At 34.9% G+C, this 18,910-nt stretch overlaps 1 protein-coding gene across 2 annotated transcripts in view; it reads right to left on the bottom strand.

Annotated features, from left to right (window-relative positions):
• The window catches only part of Ostn (osteocrin), a 39,108-nt gene that overhangs the window by 14,790 nt on the left and 5,408 nt on the right, over nucleotides 1-18,910 (bottom strand). For both annotated transcript variants that reach the window (XM_031364664.1, XM_031364663.1), the window contains exons 2-3: nucleotides 13,323-13,421; nucleotides 9,035-9,243 (exon numbers count right to left, since the gene is read on the bottom strand). In XM_031364664.1, coding sequence (XP_031220524.1) covers nucleotides 9,035-9,243; nucleotides 13,323-13,421 — 308 coding nt within the window. The remainder of the gene's footprint in view (nucleotides 1-9,034; nucleotides 9,244-13,322; nucleotides 13,422-18,910) is intronic.

The following is an 18,910-nucleotide window of genomic DNA, read 5'->3' as shown; positions in this document are numbered from 1 at the left end:
GTTCTTCTCTCCTAAATTTATGAGTAATGCTCTGATTTATTGATCTAGTATGTGGGTAATTGAAATAGGCATCTTTCATCTTCTCTTCTGACTTGTCTGTTTATATTTTCTCAGATAAATTCAACCCTGGGAGGGTGAACTATTTAGAATACATAAATGTTCCTTTGTTTCTTGGTTTTCTGTTGAGTCCAGTCATAGGTGGCCTTGGTGAGAGAGAGGGGAGGAAAAACAAGAGAGATCTTGGAATTATTTTTTCCTGTCCTCATCAAACCCCTTGTGAAGATTTTCAGTGAGTTATAGTTTTGAATGATACCCATTGGATTCTAATTTATTTTTTCTTTATTTTTTTAACCATTGAAGCAGTTTTTATTCATTAATGTTGATAAATACACAAAGCAGGTTCATTAGAGATTTCTATTTTCCTCTTGAGTTTGAATGTGGAGTATTAGGAGAGCCTTTTGCATGTCAAGGTACAGAAAGCAGAGATCACCCTGCACTGCTACCTGCATTTACCGGCTAGAAGTAAAAATTAGTTAAGTGGAAATGATTATCATATATATTTCTCTCTTCCTTTTGAATGAACACAATGTAACAAGAATGACAGACCTGAAATTACAATCATCACACAAACCCAGTATAGCTGTTGTCCACTTTCATTGGTAAAATACAGCACAGAGAAAGAACATTGTCTGCGAGTGGGGAGGCATCAAAGAAGAGGTGGTGGAGGCACATTTCCTTTATTACTCTCTTTTAAATGTAGGTTTTCTAAAGCAACATCTAAAAGCATAATATCTACACAATCCATAGCACCAAAATCTATTATCTTCCCCAGTTAATCCACCAGTAGAACTGCTAGTAAAGTTCATGTTTGATCTACGAGCACGAGGGTCTCCTAGCCCCCGACCAGGGTGACAGACACATTCTACGTACATGTTGAACACCACTCGATTCATCTAAATCTCGAGGGGCTCTGTGTTCAAGTGCCAGATGAGTTGCAAAGTCATCTGTGATATGATTAGGATCGCCTCCAGGTAACGCTGCACATATGGGATAAATCACTTCTGTTGATGTTTCTGCGTGTTCAGAAGTTAACATGTTCTTGAAGAGATATTTCCATGTAGCCCATTTTCCACAATAGGGACAAGTAAAAGACTTCCTCTACAGAGAAAGCTTCCCACCATAGTACAAATCAAAGTCTATCCTTGTTAATATGCATTGCATCGGGTGGTCAGTTGTATGCCTTGTTCCCCTGCTTTCATAATAAGATGCACAAAGATTGTAATAGTAGCAAATTAAACTCTTATATCTGTGATCCCGAAAATTTCCTTTTAAACATGCATCACAGCTGACATCTTCATGTCGGAACAGACTAGTTCATATGCTAGCGGTGCGGCCCCTCCCGGGCTCCTGGCAGCAGTATGCCTCCACTACGGGATTCGGGCACCCTGCCAGGCCGACTCCCACTGGACTCCTGGGCATGGCCGCCAGGGAGGGGATGGATTCTAATTTCTTAATTTTGTCCTGATTGGCAAACTTCTCTTTCCATGTGTGTTTAGGCCAGGCCCTTCCATATCTACCATCATTAGACTATATTGAGAGTCTCTATACAGCCTTCTGGTGAATAGTCCCTTCAAAAATTTCCATTTCTGAAGTGTCACTTAATTCTTCCTGTACTATTACTTGATTTGCTGACCTCAAAATAGTAATGGAATTATATGAATAATACTTGTAAAAATGTTCAAATATAGAATAATGTTATTGCATTGCAAGATATACTCAATATTGTGAAATATCATTCTTCAGAAAAATTCCAGACCAATCTTCAGTAGCAATTGCATCAAATGGTCATTCTGTATGAGGATGTAATCATGCCTGCTTCTTGTTATTTACACAAATGGGATGGACAGTCATTAACATCAGACATTAAATAAGTGTGCTGAAATGGGAAAAATACTTAAAATCAAAACATAGTTGACTTTTCCTTATAAATCAAAGTAATTTTACCAAATACCTAAAAATAAATTTGGTGTCATCTTTAGATGAAAATTATGCCAAATAATAGAAAATGAGAAGGATTAGACCCTTCATTACTTCATATGTCCTGACATTCCCTCTGGTCTGTTTAATTCTCTCATTTTGTTTCTGGTTTTCCTCTATCTTTCTGGTTTCATCTCTAAGGAGACTTCTCCAAAGCATACAGTTTTTCCCCTCCCTAAATATTGTTTTACAGGTATACAATAATGTGCATAATGTGGACAGGCACATGCACTCATATAAACCCAATATACCAATGTGGACAGGAATGGCTTTCTCAGTTTTACCAGCATGTAACTGAAACAAAGCCTTCACTTCAATTGTCAGTGCAGAGAACAAGTCAGACGCTATTAAATGCTAGGAACCTTGTCCCTAATAGAAAACCTTGAGTTGTAATGAAAATGGGTTCAAACTCCAGGCTTATAGAAATGCTTTCTGCAGTAGTTATGCTCTTCCTCCCTTAGATTTTAACCTGTGTTATATAAAAATCACTTACTATATGCTTTAAGAGTAAGAACATGAATTCCTGTGCCCTGAATATAAATGATAGATGCCCTTAGATAGGATGCCCTTGAAGTGTAATTCTAACGCAGAAAGTATTATGTTTCAAATTAAATATAAATCATTTAAGACATTAAGTTAAAACAAATCTTAAATTTCTCAAACACAAAGGTCAGCCGCTCTATGAACAAATGTGTTCCCTCTCCTTAGCATGGCCAAGCTTCTGGAAAGAGGTGGAGGTGGGGAGAGGCCCATGAAAAAGGAAAAAGCCAAAGACTACCGCTTAGCTTGCCAAGGGGATTAATTCTATGAGAGTCCTCTTTCATTTTATATAGCAATGGTTGCTGGCCCACAACTTGACTTCAGGAGCATTACTGGCTGTGACAGAGATAACATCCCTGTGTATGGCTGAGTTCTCCTCCTGGGATTTTTTAACTTTCCTGTTCTTATTACCCATATGGAGCCTGGACTGTCCTGTTTCACCTTCTTAAGTGATGTCCCAAAGGTTTGAGCCACCTCTTATGCTGTTTTTTTCCCTTAGGAAAATAAGAACAATGTTTTATTTAATTTCTTTCATTCTTTTGGTTTCTATGAATTTTTTATACCTTGAATTAATATCCTTTAGCCTCCCGTATGGTGGGCTTACAAGGATGCACTATTATAAAAAACAATGATACTAATTATATCTGTCAAGATTTACTTGGTAATTTATATATAAAATGTATAATATATTAGCATATATATTCATATGTATATATTACTATTTTTTACAAACTTCCAGAAATATACTTCAAATATTATTTTTGCTTTTCTTTTTGTTCTAATAAAATTCTCAGTAGACTGAATTATATGTTTCAATTTCTCATTCTCTTCTCCATAACTTTTTGACTTATTTGGAGTCATTTCCTTAGCTCATCATATACTAGGTCTAATTTACTATTTGTTTCATTGTTTAATTAAAATTTATACAATATTCCAGATGCTTTTCAAGGTAAAAATTGTACAATGGACCCTTATTTTGCTTCATTCAGTGTGACCCCAGTACTGTATTATTTTCGAGCAAAGTTCAGATTGGAATGGATGGCCTTTGACCTTTGGTGTTTTAACTTTCAATTTTTGGTTTGAGGATGGCAAGAAAACCATGGATAATTAATAGAAGTCGTATTTTGATTTTTAGTCTTTTCCTGAACTGGCAATCTATATGATTCTTTGGAGTTCCACTTCAGTAGGCTAGGTATATTAAATGAATTTTACACTGACAGAATTCTCAATTTATTCTGGATTTATAAGGTAATATCAAACCACATTTCAAGGGGTACCAATAATTTCATGCTTAAATATTGAACTGAATATGTTATTTTTTATCTTGTCATCATTTTCCTAAGAACTATTTAGCATCATTAAGCAGTCTCTGTTCTTACTAATATTGCTTCTTATAAATTCACACTTCAGAACACTATCATTGTTAAATCAAGATTTACCAAAAGGACTGAAGTAGTCCATGAGTCTCTTAAGTCTATTTATTGTTAACATCACTTTTCCTTCCATCATTTTTTCCCTATACAAATCCTTGTAATTTGTTTATTGAAAATTTCAAGCTCTTTGTTTTTCAGTTTTTCACAGTCAGGATTTTCTGTTTGCTTGCTCCACCAAAATGTCACTGAAGGATTTCTGACTTCACATTTGCTGAAAATTGGTATCTAGATCTAAAGACAAAATTAACTTTTGCTTCTCTTTCTTTTTACTGTTTTTCAACCATGCTACCTGACTGGTACTGGTAGGTTCTTTCACATGATGACTATGTGAAAGATAGTCATATGATGACCTTTTCCTCTGTAGCAACAACAGAAATTGGAGACAGTGTCTGGATCCAGCACAGCATCAGAGTTTTAGGTTATGGATGCTCTACTATTCCATTCGTATTTCTTAGCTAAAATAATTCCATAAAGGAAGCTCTCTTCCTCATCTACCAACACATCATTTCTTATTTTTTTTCAGATAATAAGAGAATAAATAAAGAATGAGTAGAAAAGTTTCCATCTATGAGTGGTAAAGTTCATGCAAGAAAGGTAGGCTTCACACTTCCTTCATGCACAAGTTTTCACACTGTGAGCAGGAAAACCATTCTTTAAAGGAAGCCAAGAATTTGAAACAACATTGTTCATTCACGGACTTAAGCTATGAACACTGTGTAGCCTGTGTTTCAAGCACAGCCCAGAGCACTCTTCAACAGGAGGGTTTCTAAGTGTGTGCCTGAGTCCCTTGGCCAGGCTGTCTTACCAGAAAGCTCTCTCATATCAGGCATATCAAGATCTTGAAGGAAATGTAGTATTACTCTGTCTCTGAGGAGACTCGTGTTCCTCGAGTGAGAAGGGACCTCCCATAGTGGCAGTCTCAGTACTCAGGCTGCTTGTTACAGATTGCTGATCTTTTGTATGAATTTTCAATATATTAAAATTAAATCAAAAAGGTTTTTTTTGTAGTTCAGACTAATATAAGTATTTTATAAGCTGTTTGAAATCTTGTCATATCTGGGGATAAATTTTATTTGACAGGTTTGTCAAATAAACCTAATGACTTTATTTCATTTTCCCCCCTCTGTGAACCTCAGTTCTTGTTAGCATCAGGAACAATGGATTATTAAATATATGTTTATACACGTTATCCCATGATATATGATCAATATTGTTAGGATAAAATATCAATATCAATAGCCATAATATAATTTCTGAAGAAAAATTTTAAGGTTAATTTTCTTTCAATATAGTTCTTGGTGCTAGATACCTAACCCAGAATTGTGTGTATCTTATTACTGATTTCAGTTATAGGCATTTCCCATATTCCTCTTCCCATAGGTATGTGGTAAAATTATTTCTTGCTGTTGCTCAGTAACTGTAATGTCTGTGTTGTCAACTGAAATATATAATTTCATTTATTTCAGTCCATGAACTAGCTATATGATCTGGCAGCATTTTAAGTTACATGTTACATAAATATTTTAAATACTTAGAGAGCAGAATTTAATGATTTAATTTTCTACTTCTTCCCATATTTATGTTTCCTTCTGTATAAATGCTGTCAAATGTTTTTCTATTTTAATTAAGTAATATTTTTTGAGTATGGGTGTTTCCTCTGCATACATGCCTATGTATCACATGTATGTCTGGTACCTGTAAAGTGTTGAAGAAGGCATCAGTTCTGCTAGGATGGACGGGAGTTACAGATGGTTGTGAGCTGCTGTTTGGGTGCTCAGAATCAAACCACAATCTTTTACAAGAGCAGCAAGTGTGCTTAATCACTGTAACAACCTCCCAGTACTTAATTAACTTATTTTTTTATTACATAATTTGTACTTGTCTATTTCTATTTCTTTACCTTTCTTAATTGTCTCTTAATCATATTCCTTAAATACAAAATGGGATTGAATGTTTCCTTTATCAATCAATCTGAGAAGACATAATTTATGACTTTATTTTCAGTTTTGGATAATGGCACAGGGTTTCATGTGCCAGGTACTTTGCTCTTCCATATGCCATATCCTACCCTCCTGAATATGCTCCGATCTTAATAGACAAGTTATCTCCATTGATATTTCTGTCTGTAATTGATTTTAATAATATTTTAACAGTTGTGGTTATGAGTTTTTACATTATCGCATGCCTCCATTATGTTTCCTTTTTATCTCTAGTGTTCGTAGAAATGATATCAATTTGATTTTCTTGGTGGTTTTTGTACAAATGTGTTGAGGTTTGGTCTTTTGTTGTGTATTGTAATACTAAGTGTGGGTTTCCAAGACCTGGTTGTCCCAGAGACTGGATGTAGACCCAAATGAGCTATGTGAGCTTCCCTCCTCCCCCAAGTTATTTCTGATGGGTGAATAAAGATTCTGACAACCATTATCTGGGCAGAAAAGACATAAGCAGGTTTTAGGGTTCCCAGGCCTGGGACGGTCAGAGGAGAATCATGAGGAGAGAAGAAGGTGAGGAAGAAGGAGAAGCCACCATAGGTTAGGTGAGTTTATGAAAATGTGACCCTCAGGGCTGGCCAATTGGAGTTTAGAGCAGCCCAGATAAAACAGTTTTAGTAAATAATAATTTGGGATTATCTATAGCAAAGTAGATTCTAATAGCATAGAAGGTAGATATCTGCCCAGCTCTTGTGCTGTTTAATGCTTGTTGTAAATATAAAGGTTGTATGTGTCTTTTATCTGGGAACTAAATGGTTAAAGGGATAGAAAGCTTAGTTTGGGATTAAAAATTTCTGTAACACTAATGTTTTTATATAACTTTGAGTATCTCTCTTTTAAGCTATTATCTGTTATTCTTTAAGACAGAAGACATTAATTTTCTTGCTCTTTTTCCCTTTCAAATCAACACGCATCTAGTCTCAAAATACTTTTATTCCCACTCGACAACCATAAAATGATAAAATTTCATTAAGAATTTTATCTGCTATCATTACCCCTGAATGTTTGCTAATTATGCTTATAAATAATGTCAGGTCATATACTATAATACAACTCTGTATTCTTTAAAACGAGCATTCTAACTTAGTTTTAAAAGTAATGATGTAGCTAATTCTTATGATAATGCCTCTCTGGTTGCTTTGGTCATCTGAAATTGAAAACTTTCCATCCTCAGAGTAGTTCTCTAGACATGAAGTAAACACTCATAAATAGCGTCAGAAAGTCCCTGAAATCAACCAGATTTACTAAGACCCTTCCTTTCCCAAGAGTATATGAATAGTAAAGACATACTTAGATAGAGAAGTGGCTTAGATGTCTCACAAACCAGCCAAGCAGAGACAAACTGAACTGCCTTGAAGAAGCTCAGAACAACCGAGGAACCTAGAAAGAACAAGTTCCAATCTGTTGAGCTGCCTGTAGGCTGTGCAGTGTGTTTGAAGTTCCTAGTGAGCTTTGCTGATTCAGCTGTCTTTGAGTCATCTCCTCTCTTTCTGCTCCTGTATGTGACCCTCCACTCACATTTATGTAAATAACCTCAATAAACTCATTGGTTCATAAAGTTGGTTTATGGTGATGTCTAAACTTTGGATTTAGCATTAGTAAGCGTGCAGATGTGCGTGTGTGTGTATGCACATGTGTGCATGTGCACATGTGTGTTCTTTCTCTTTCCCACTGGGAGGAGTATGACATCATACTTAAACTCTAAATGTAACTACATCTGTATTTGTCTGTTTTAGAGTATATAAGTTTTAAAACAGGTTATAAGTTGGTTTTCAGTTACAGTTGAAATGAACTTCAATCTCTAATGAGTGGTTTCATTCTAGTAGAACTTTGAGAATCTTTCAGAACTGGGAGATATTGCATTCTGTATCTTTATTATCAGCATGGTCTTGTAATCAGCAAACAGAAAGCCAGTCATGAAACTGAGGAAACCATGGGGTTCTTTACAGAAGATAAATCGATGATGGAAAAGCATGGAGTGCTCTTCCAGAAATCTTTTGCAGTATTTCTTGAGCAGTTTATCTTTACTATATAAGCAATGCGTAATATTTCATACAAGTGTTTTTTTTTAATGTAGATGATTATCATCAAAAGACAGAAGAGGATGGTTTTGTGATATAATGGTAGAGATAGTGTAAAGAAAAAGATGAAGAAAGACCAGAAAAAATGATTTGGAAAACAAATAACTAGGTTAGAATCAGAGAAGCTTTAGTGAGGGGGAAATACTTATGTAATGAAAAAAATTAGGCTTTGAAGACAGTGAAAATGTGGAAGGCCATTATAAGATGTGACTCTTATGCTACTATAATATGCAATATGCAGCAAGAGGAACAGAGACTTAAGATAGAAAATGAATTATGTGTAGAGTGGTGATTTAACTTACTGAGAGTAATTCAGTGATTTATTAGGGGAGAACATCAAGGGATATATTCTAATTATATTGTAACTATTAGCTTATAAAAACACTTCTGATTGACTATGCCATCTACTTTTATATTGATAAGTACTTATATTCAATTTAGAGAGAAATAATCCAAAGATTATAGTGGATTTTGTATAAAACACATGACCAGAAAAGAAAAGAAATTTGATTTAAACATGTGTGTTTCAAAACAAATTCTGAGCCTCTTTTGCTACTTCTGGTTGTAGGAGATGAATTAATTCATATTATTTTAAGAAGCTCTGTGTTAAGAGTAACCTGAAAACACTGCTCTGCCTATGCCTGTGAAGTATCAATCTCAAGTGACCCATAACATACACATTGCCTTTACCAGCCACAGACAATAGTATCTTAAATTAACTATTATTTTTTTAAACTACCTGTAAGAAGGTCTTCCTTGAGAAGCAAACTAAGATATTCAAGCACACCACCATAGTCCTACTGCTTCTGAATAATCATTTGACCAAAGGTTGGCCAGCACACTCAGTTTCTGTTCACATCTAAGTTTTTCATAATGTTTAAACCATGGGATCCTTTTGCAGAACCTAGAATGGAAGAGCCAGACAGTGGGGTGATTTTTCTTGTCCACCTACCTTTGTTTCCCTCTATGTTCTACAGACCCAGCTGAGAGTCTGTCAAGGGGAGACCCAAAGCCAGAGAAGCTTCTCTTCTTCTTGGTCTCAAATACGTCGTTCTCCAAGGACACCAGATCATCAAGAAGCAGGAGCTTAGCTGCAAGCTCAGTGGCTGACTTCTCCTCTCTGGCTGTGGGTGGTGACTGCAGGCTTGCTGTTCCAAAGTCCTACAATGCAGATAGAGGTGCTCTCATTCACTTAAATCATGAAATATAAGGATTTACAAAATTAGCAATAACCATTTTCTACCACTAGATGACACGCCTGCTGATCATTTTATGATCTCCCAGGGTTATGATTTAGAAAGTAACCTGAGCTTTGTGGGACTAAAACATACAGAGGTAGAATATACCCAGGAGAAAATAACAACCCCTCTCCCCCAGCATGTTTCTAAAATTTAACTTATTTACTGATTAGTCTTTCAGATTCAGCCCCAGAACCAGTGCATCCTTCCTTATCTACCATAGTACCACCCCTGCATCTCTTTCGTCACTATACTACAATTTACTTTAAATAATATGTTACTACAACAAATTTAGTTTTCTTATTAAAGTATAAGTAACATAGGAATAGTGGGTATCTGATTAAGCCTTTATTTCTTCTACGCAATGTCTATGCTGACATTTTACTTATAACAAAAATCCCATTTTTTTCTCTCATTCTATTTTACTTCCATGACTCATTCATTAGCCACTGACATCCTATTGTGTTCCAGGTTCTGCATTAGAGTTAAGGGATGTGAAAATAAACAAAATGCTGTGTTTCCGTGCCCCAGGAAGCTAACATCTCACTCCATGTGATTTATTAACGAAGTATAAACAAGATGTAGAGCTACTCCAAGAATAGTATTGTCCCAGGCAAAGTTTATTTGTTTAACTGCTGTGTATGGTTTCTCTTTGTACTTTAGGCCAGGCATAAAAGAATGAGAGTGTTCAGTGTGGAAAGTCTCCTTTTCCCTCCGAAGCCCAGGAAGAGAAACTGCTGTTGTCACACACCCCAGGTTCCTCCATAGGCACGGAATACAGCTTCTATACTAGGCACCTGAGACTATTCTCTAGGGGGAGACTTCACCCCAGTGTTTCTTTCCTTTTCCATTTAGTCACATGCTTCCTTGTGTCACAAGATGGATCACAACAGAGATTTGAGGAGGAAGGGTACTAAATCCCAGTAAAGACTTCACAAAGAAGGTGAGAAATAAATTCGAAGGCAATGATCTTTTATTATTGAACAAAGTGAGACAGACTGGGAAGTTCTATATCTCTGCTGGGTTCTAATATATACAAAGGTGTTGAGCATTATTAGAGTGCTGCTAATATTAATTTTAATATGTTCTTATTGTAGATTCTCTCTTTCATGTTTATTTCCCCATTCGTTATTCAAGATAATAGTGGGATGGAATGATTCAACTCCTTAAATGACAGTTGATAAACTTTACCTTGGTGGCCTTGAGCAACCCTTATGCTGAGTACCCATCACATACACATCATCCTTACATGCCACACAATAACACTTAACCACTTTAGATACTATAAAGGTGGCTGGAGGAAGCTGTATGACAGTGGAAACTGCTGGCTGCTGAGTCATGACCCTGGCTCCTGAAGATATATCATTCATGACTGTTTTAAATCAGCTGTGCTGGATTTCCCCTGCAATTTTTCCCAACGGGCTCAGAGGGGTGGGCTAGCAGTTGGACCATTGTCTTTGGTATAAAACCAGCAATGCCATGATTAGTATAAACACATTTTCATGAAGATTTTCTGTAAACAGTCTGTATTACTGGTTGTACAAGCTCATTGAGCTCATCTGTTAAACTGATTGATAGAAATCCTCTTCTGCTGTCACCTGAGTTATTAATCTGACTGGTGTGAGGTAGAAACTCAGGGTCATTTTGATTTGCATTTCCTTGATGACTAAGGATGTTGAACATTTCTTTAGGTGCTTCTCAGCCATTTGGAGTTCCTCAGTTGAGAATTCTTTGTTTAGCTCAGTATCCCGTTTTTAATAGGCTTATTTGGTTCTTTGGAGTCTAACTTCTTGTGTTCTTTGTATATATTGGATATTAGCCCTCTATCAGATGTAGGATTGGTAAAGATCATTTCCCAATCTATTGGTTGCCATTTTGTCCTATTGACAGTGTCCTTTGCCTTACAGGAGTTTTGCAATTTTAGGAGGTCCCATTTGTCAATTCTTGACTTTAGGGCCTGAGCTATTGGTGTTCTGTTCAGGAAATTTTCCCCTGTGCGATGTGCTTGAGGTTCTTCCTTACTTTCTTTTCTATTAGATTCAGTGTATCTGGTTTTATGTGGAGGTACTTGGTCCACTTGGACTTGAGCTTTGTACAAGGAGATTGATTTGCATTTTTCTACATGCTAACTGCCAGTTGAGCCAGCACCATTTGTTGAAAATGGACTTTTTTTTCCCACTGGATGATTTTACCTCCTTTGTCAATGATCAAGAGACGGTTGGTGTGTGGGTTCATTTCTGAGTCTTCAATTCTATTATATTGATCTTCCTGCCTGTCAACTGTACCAATACCACACAGTTCTTATCACAATTGCTCTGTAGTACAGCTTGAGGTCTGGAATGGTGATTCCACCAGAAGTTCTTTTATTGTTGAGAATAGTTTTCGCTACCCTAGACTTTTTTTCCAGATGAATTTGCAAATTGCTCTTTCTAACTCTGTGGAGAATTGAGTTGGAATTTTGATGGGGATTGCATTGAATCTGTAGATTGTTTTCAGCAAGATGTTCATTTTTACTATATTAATCCTGCCAATTCATGAGCATGGGATATCTTTCCATCTTCTGAGATCTTCGATTTCTTTCTTCAGAGACTTTAAGTTCTTGTAATACAGATCTTTCACTTGCTTAGTTAGAGTCACACCAAGGTATTTTATATTATTTGTGACTATTGTAAAGGGTGTTGTTTCCCTAATTTCTTTCTCAGCTTGTTTCTCCTTTGTGAGGAGGAAGGCCACTGATTTGTTTGAGTTAATTTTATATCCAGCTACTTTGCTAAAGTTGTTTATCAGGTTTAGGAGTTCTCTGATGGAATGTTTGTGGTCACTTAGTTATACTATCATATCATCTGCAGATAATGATATTTTGACTTCTTCCTTTTCAATTTGTATCCCTTTGATCTCCTTTTGTTGTCTAATTGCTCTAGCTAGGACTTCAAGTACTAGATTGGATAGATAGGGAGAGAGTGGACAGCCTTGTCTAGTCCCTGATTTTAGTGGGATTGCTTCAAGTTTCTCTCCATTTAGTTTGATGTTGGCTACTGGTTTGCTGTATATTGCTTTTACTATGTTTAGGTATGGGCCATGAATTCCTGATCTTTCCAAGATGTTTATCATGAACGGGTGTTGGATTTTGTCAAATGTTTTCTCAGCATCTAATGAAATGTTTTTTTTTTTTTTGAGTTTGTTTGTATAGTGGATTATGTTGATGGATTTTCATATATTGAACCATCCTTGCATCCCTGGGATGAAGCCTATTCCCATGATGGATGATTGTTTTGATGTGTTCTTGGATTTGGTCTGCAAGAATTTTATTGAGTATTTTTGCATCAGTATTCATAAGGGAAATTGGTCTTAAGTTCTCTTTGGGGATTCATCCCACATACAGTCACCAAACCCAGACACTATTGTGGATGCCAACAAGTGCTTGCTGACAGAAGCCTGTTATAGCTGTCTCCTGAGAGGCTCTACCAGTGCCTGACAAATACAGAAGTGGATGCTCGCAGCCAACCATTGGACTGAGCACAGGATCCCCAATGGAGGAGCTAAAGAAAGCACACAAGGAGCTGAAGGGGTTTGCAGCCCCATAGGAGGAACAACAATATGAACGAACCAGTACCCCCAGAGCTCCCAGGGACTAAACCACCAACTAAAGAGTATACATGGTGGGTCTCATGGCTCCAGCTGCATATGTAGCAGAGGATGGCCTAGTCAGGCATCAATGGGCAGAAAGGCCCTTGGTCCTGTGAAGGCTCTATGCCCCAGTGTAGGGGAATTCCAGGGCCAGCAAGTGGGAGAAGGTGGTTTGGTGAGTAGGGGGAGGAGGGAGGAGATAAGGGACTTTCAAAGGGAAAACCAGGAAAGGGAATAACATTTGAAATAAAAATAAAGAAAATATCTAATTAAAAAATTTAAAAAATATAGTTGACCTTTAAAAAAAGTAATCATTTTAATGCTGAGCCATCTCCTCTGCTCTTTCATGTGACATTCTAAGCTAGTTCCCATTACCTGTGATGCTAAGTCCATGGAGAACACCTTTCCTGAGCCCCAGAGTATCACGATCATAGCCAAGATGAAGTGTGCACTTGCCAATCTCCAGTCGAGCATCTAGGGTCAGATACATTAGAGTTTACAGTAATTAGTTTGAAATATAAATACAGAATACAGAAGCTAATGAAAAGTTTCTTAGACATAAAGCCATGCACATTCTGGCTGCTGTGCATGTCAACCTAAGTAAGGCCAAATAAAAATCTCTCGGTCTCCTGTAACAAAATATATAAAGGATTTATTTCCAAGATAACATACATTTTATTTATATAACTATAATAATAACTTAGTTAAAGGTAGACAAATATCTGAGAAATCAATATTATATAATTTTTATTACTGGGGTAGTGGATAGGTTACAACTTCATTTTGACAAAAATGTGAGAGAATAAAGCATTGGGACTCTCTCTGAAACAGGATCATGGTTCACCCGAAAGCACTTAAAAGTTCTGAAAACACTACACATTCAATAAGAGAATATTCTAATATTCTTTGTTGAGTCATGATTCCTTAAACAAGATTCAAAAGGTGAATAGGTTATTTAAAAAGTGTCAAAATTTAACATTCTAAAATTAGAAAATTATGTAGATTGAGATTTAGAAATAAAATCAGAATAACAAAATTAAGAGACTTGAAACATATGTGACATTTGTAACATGTATAAATAAGAAAAAAGCTACTAGGATATATATAACTCACTCTGATTAGTAAAGTATTAAAAAATACAATTAAATAAAAAGTGGGCTCAAGTATTATAAAAAGATATTTCAAAGAAAAGAGAGAAGGTAATGGTATATCCCACAGCACAAATACGATTGCAATGTATACACATCACATTAAAAATTCTTCACTGCAAGTGTTAGTGTAGTATTTGGGAAAAATGTTACAAAAATTCTTGGTGGAATTTGTACTACATACAGTTGTTTGAGGGAAATTGGGTAATAGAAAGAAAGGTTGAAAATAGTCATGTTCCAACAATTCCTTTATTTCAGTTCTATGTTTATATTCCCGAGAAATGTGTACATGCTTGTAATGTTATGGATGTTGGAACATTCATAACCTCACTACTTTTAGTAGTACAAATAAAAATCAAGTGAGATGCTCTTATTCAAGGGAGGGTGACCTGAGTTAAATGAGAAACATTCAAATTATGGGCTTAAATGATATTACTCAAATGGATATTTAGTATTAAAACAAATGAATTTAATATTTATATGTAGATGTGGATTTCAAAGAAATTATTTTGGGTAAATATGGAAATGTTAAATATATACATGACATAAAACTATCCATATTATACAAACTATTACATAAATTGTTATGTAAATATTAAAAACAATTTCATATGTTCTGTCTGTCTATCTATCATCTATCTACCTATCTATATTAATAATCCATCTATGTCAATCATTTAACTATCATCTATCTCCAATCTATTTATGTATCTATGTCAATCATCTATCTATCTACCTACCTACCTACCTACCTATTAGCCACCTATCCTTATATCCTTGTATCCATCTATCTATATCTATCTCAATAATCTATCTATATAAATCATTTATCTATCTATATCAATCATTTATCTATATCAATCATTTATGTATCATCTATCTATCATCTATCTATATATCTATATTAATCATATATCATCTCTCTATCTATAGCAATCATCTATCATCTATCTATCTATCTATCTATCTCAGTAATCTATCTGTATCAATAATTTATCTATATCAATCATTTATCTATATCAATCATTTTCTGTCATCTATCATCTATCTATTTATCATCTATCTATCTATCATTTATCTATCTATCTATATTTCTATCTATCTATCTATCTATTTTTGTTTGTGTGTGTGTTTGTATCCATACATAATTTGTTTTTTGATTATGGTTACCTCTGAGGCTGGAAGAAAAAGAAAGGAGTAAAATGAATAAGATTTTGAAGAAACATAAGGAAGTTAATTTTAGAAAGTAAAAATACATGAGTATACTACATTTATTAACTATGAGTAGTAAGCATGAACACATTTACAAATTTCAGAGTTTTTACATTAAAACACTATGCTTCTAATTACAATTCATCACTGATTCCATTAAGTTTGTTGCCTGGAGGTTTGAAGTGATCATCTTAAAATATGGCATAGTAAAGGAAGAAGAATTGCCCATTGAAGTAATTTTGGACCACAGGCTTGGATGTTAATCTCCTCATAAAATATCTCCTAGAACACTTTCTAGGATAAAAAGAAAAAGACTTTGGATTTTGAGGAATTGGTTTTGATTTTCATTTTGCTTTAGAATTGTTGTGATCTTGGACATGGTTTATTTAACTCACTTGAGCTTTAATTTTCTACTGTATGAAGTGAGAAATAATTCCTACTTCATAAAGTTCAAGGAGGATGGAATTGATTGACCCATAGGCCCTTCTCTCATATGCTCTCTATAATTTGCATACAAAGAAACATCTATGTGCCATTATGCAACATTTCTTTAGTAATTATGTATGTGTTAATGTGTCCCTTGACTTTACACTTCCTTATTATTGTTGTGAAAATTGGCAGTAGATCTTAGTAATTTATACCATATGAAATGACATGAATAATAATTTTGTAGACAGAATAACATCTTCATAATTGCTTGCTTAAGATTTAAAATGAAGAAAAAGATCTTCACCATGTCTACAATGTTTGTTTTATCAAATGCAATAATAATTTAACTTAAACTACTTGTTTATTGTGACATTAATTCTCTTTTGGAAGCTTAAAGCTAGTGCCAATCACTAACATCTTGTCTGTATCCTACTATTTCATGAAAAGGAAAAGCAAAGTGTGTATTTTTCTGTATGATAAGTTGGTATTTAGTTGATAGTGGGTATTGTAAAAGGATAAATGAAATTATATCGCCACATATAGAAAACAAAATTCTCCAGAGAGCACAACAGTAATCATTTGATTAAAATACCATTTAATTAAAACATCAACTAAAAGCATTAGGTTTTCCTTCAAAAAGTTAGTCATATCTTTGTTTATAATTTTCTCCACATTTTGCCTGTTTCTTTTACTTTCATATATACAAAGAAAGATACTTAAAAAGTATAGCTGCATTTAAAAACAATCCCAGATTTCTTATATACCTATATTTAGAAGTAACACTCTCATTTAATCAAAAGTAAATTACAATCCTGATGTTTACATTCTTTAGTTTTTATTACTCTAAAAATAATTTTCCAAGTGCCAAATTGATCTGTTTTGCAAGTCTTTCCATGTGGATTTTCTTTACCTCTTTTTACTAACATCTTACCAACTAAAATTCCCTTCAATCCCACAGGCTTTTAAATGTAACAGAATGATTGTGTTTTTAATATTGATGATTACATCTGACACGTGTATTTTGGAGCTTGGGTGTATATAGAAAAACAGTTTTAATATATCCTCTAACAGATAGCCACATCCTGATCATTTGGATAGGAAGGTGTAAAAATAAATGCTGAGTTTAAATACATGTATTTAATGCTTTAAAGCCATGCTTGTATCCAGTAAACCAACAGACTGAGCTCCTAAATATGGCTTTGTACACTAACATAAATAAGCACTCTGGCACCTGCTGAACAAGAGACATTTGATTAACTCATTCAAACTTGATTGCTACAAAATTAGAAACAGAGGAAATTATAGGGAGGGAAGAAAATGACTGGTTTTAGCCTCATTTCTCTATTTTGTTGATAGTGAATAAATATAGCTCATAATTTAAAAGTTTCCTAGGACCAATGTGATCTCCAAATCGGAGAAGGAACCCTCAATGAATATTCTTTGACTGTATGAATTCCCCAAAGTAGAAGTGTTTACACATTAAAAAAAACCTAACCCATTAACTGTATGCCAGGCTTAGCTTCCCTACTTTAACCAAGTAGCTTTTTGAGTTATATTTCTTGGAGTTATAAAGACTTCCAAAACAAACAGAGGGCACAGAATACACCTTTTAAGAATTTGTAGGCATTTCATTTGTAAGTGATTGGAACATTGCATTTTATATAGTACATTTTAGTATGTCTAGATACTATTTATTACAATAAAATTTATAGTATACATTAAACACTACATCATATTTTATGTTAATGTATTACAATTAGACTGTTTAATACACCTTGGTAAATATTTTACTTTCTGAAATATTTGAAACTGTGTTTTACACTTTCCACATGTGACAATTTCTTGTATCTGGAAAGGATCCTCCAACCCTAGTTTTGCAGTAGTGAAGCATAGACCAATGTGGAGAGAGAAACAAAACACATTATTCATTCTTTTAAAGCATAATGAACTGTGAAAGTTCAGCAGGGCAGAGCTTGCCCTTATTTTGTTTGAGCTCCAAAATAGAGAATTGAGTGTGAAGAAAGGGGTTTCCAGTTTAATAATAGTCAGTGAACAAAGGAATCAGAATGTTAGTGGGCCAACAGGAGCAGAACGGAGTGCAATAGGGAAGAAATACATTATCTTCACGTTATAATGGGTTGGGGTAATAAATGAAATGTTCTGTAACAAAGACAAGCAAGAGGGAAAGCTAAAGGAGATGGTGCCTGATCAGATGCACTTTTGAACTAAGATTCTTCAAACATATTTGAAGGCTAGTGATTCAATAAACTCTTTAGATTATTAAAGTTCTTTTTAGTTTGAAACTTTATGATAATCAACTAACTTAAGAATAGTTGACCAAAACCTCAGAAATTCAAAGTGGTACTGGTTTTGTGGATACATTTTTAGTGGGATCTGGAAATTTTTAATTTTCTCTAATACCTAGATTGGAATCCCGTTTAACCCATCATCCATCCACCCTCATCTTCAGTAGAAATAAATTAAAAATTGAATACAATCAATTAATAGTAGGGGATTTATTAACTTGTTAAATTTTCACCTTTTCTTAATCTTTTCCCACTGTGAGAGAGGGCAAAGCTTTTACCAGGTTTAACATTTTGCTGATAAGCACTAGCCCTGGCTCTCTGTAAAGGCCAGTTGTCCCTGTTGACTCAACTGCCATAGTATTATTCCTCATCTGGAAATGCACATGTTCCTCAATGCAAAATGTGTGTGAGCAACATCCTAACTAGACTCTAAAATCACAGCAAGGTTTTTAAATCGTCTCTTCCCTTCCCCTCATGTCATGGTCATGTAGACCACCTCACTAGTAGAGAATATTCAGGAGCAGGAGAGACCAGAGGGACAGACAGCAGATTGTCATTCTGAAAGAAATCCCAACAGAGGGATTGATTAACTCAAAAATCGGAGGCTCATCATCACAGTAGGGCAGATGCTGGAGTCATGGACAACAGGCTCCATCTTAGCCTGACTGCTACCTAATGATTCAGTTTTGGGCAAGTGTTTCCCTCTCTATATCAAGTAACATGGGCCTTGTCTAACTGAACGCTGATGTTTACTTACTTTTCTGAAGCCAGTGAGTGACACATATATACATATTATGATAGTGTGTACATGTATATACACTACCATAATATATATAACACACATATATACATGTATATGTATATATAT

The sequence above is a fragment of the Mastomys coucha genome, unplaced genomic scaffold (assembly GCF_008632895.1).
Source record: "Mastomys coucha isolate ucsf_1 unplaced genomic scaffold, UCSF_Mcou_1 pScaffold12, whole genome shotgun sequence".
Classification (NCBI taxonomy): Eukaryota; Metazoa; Chordata; class Mammalia; order Rodentia; family Muridae; genus Mastomys; species Mastomys coucha.
The sequence above is the reverse complement of the archived record's forward strand: the minus strand, read 5'-3'. Positions and strand labels throughout refer to the sequence as shown.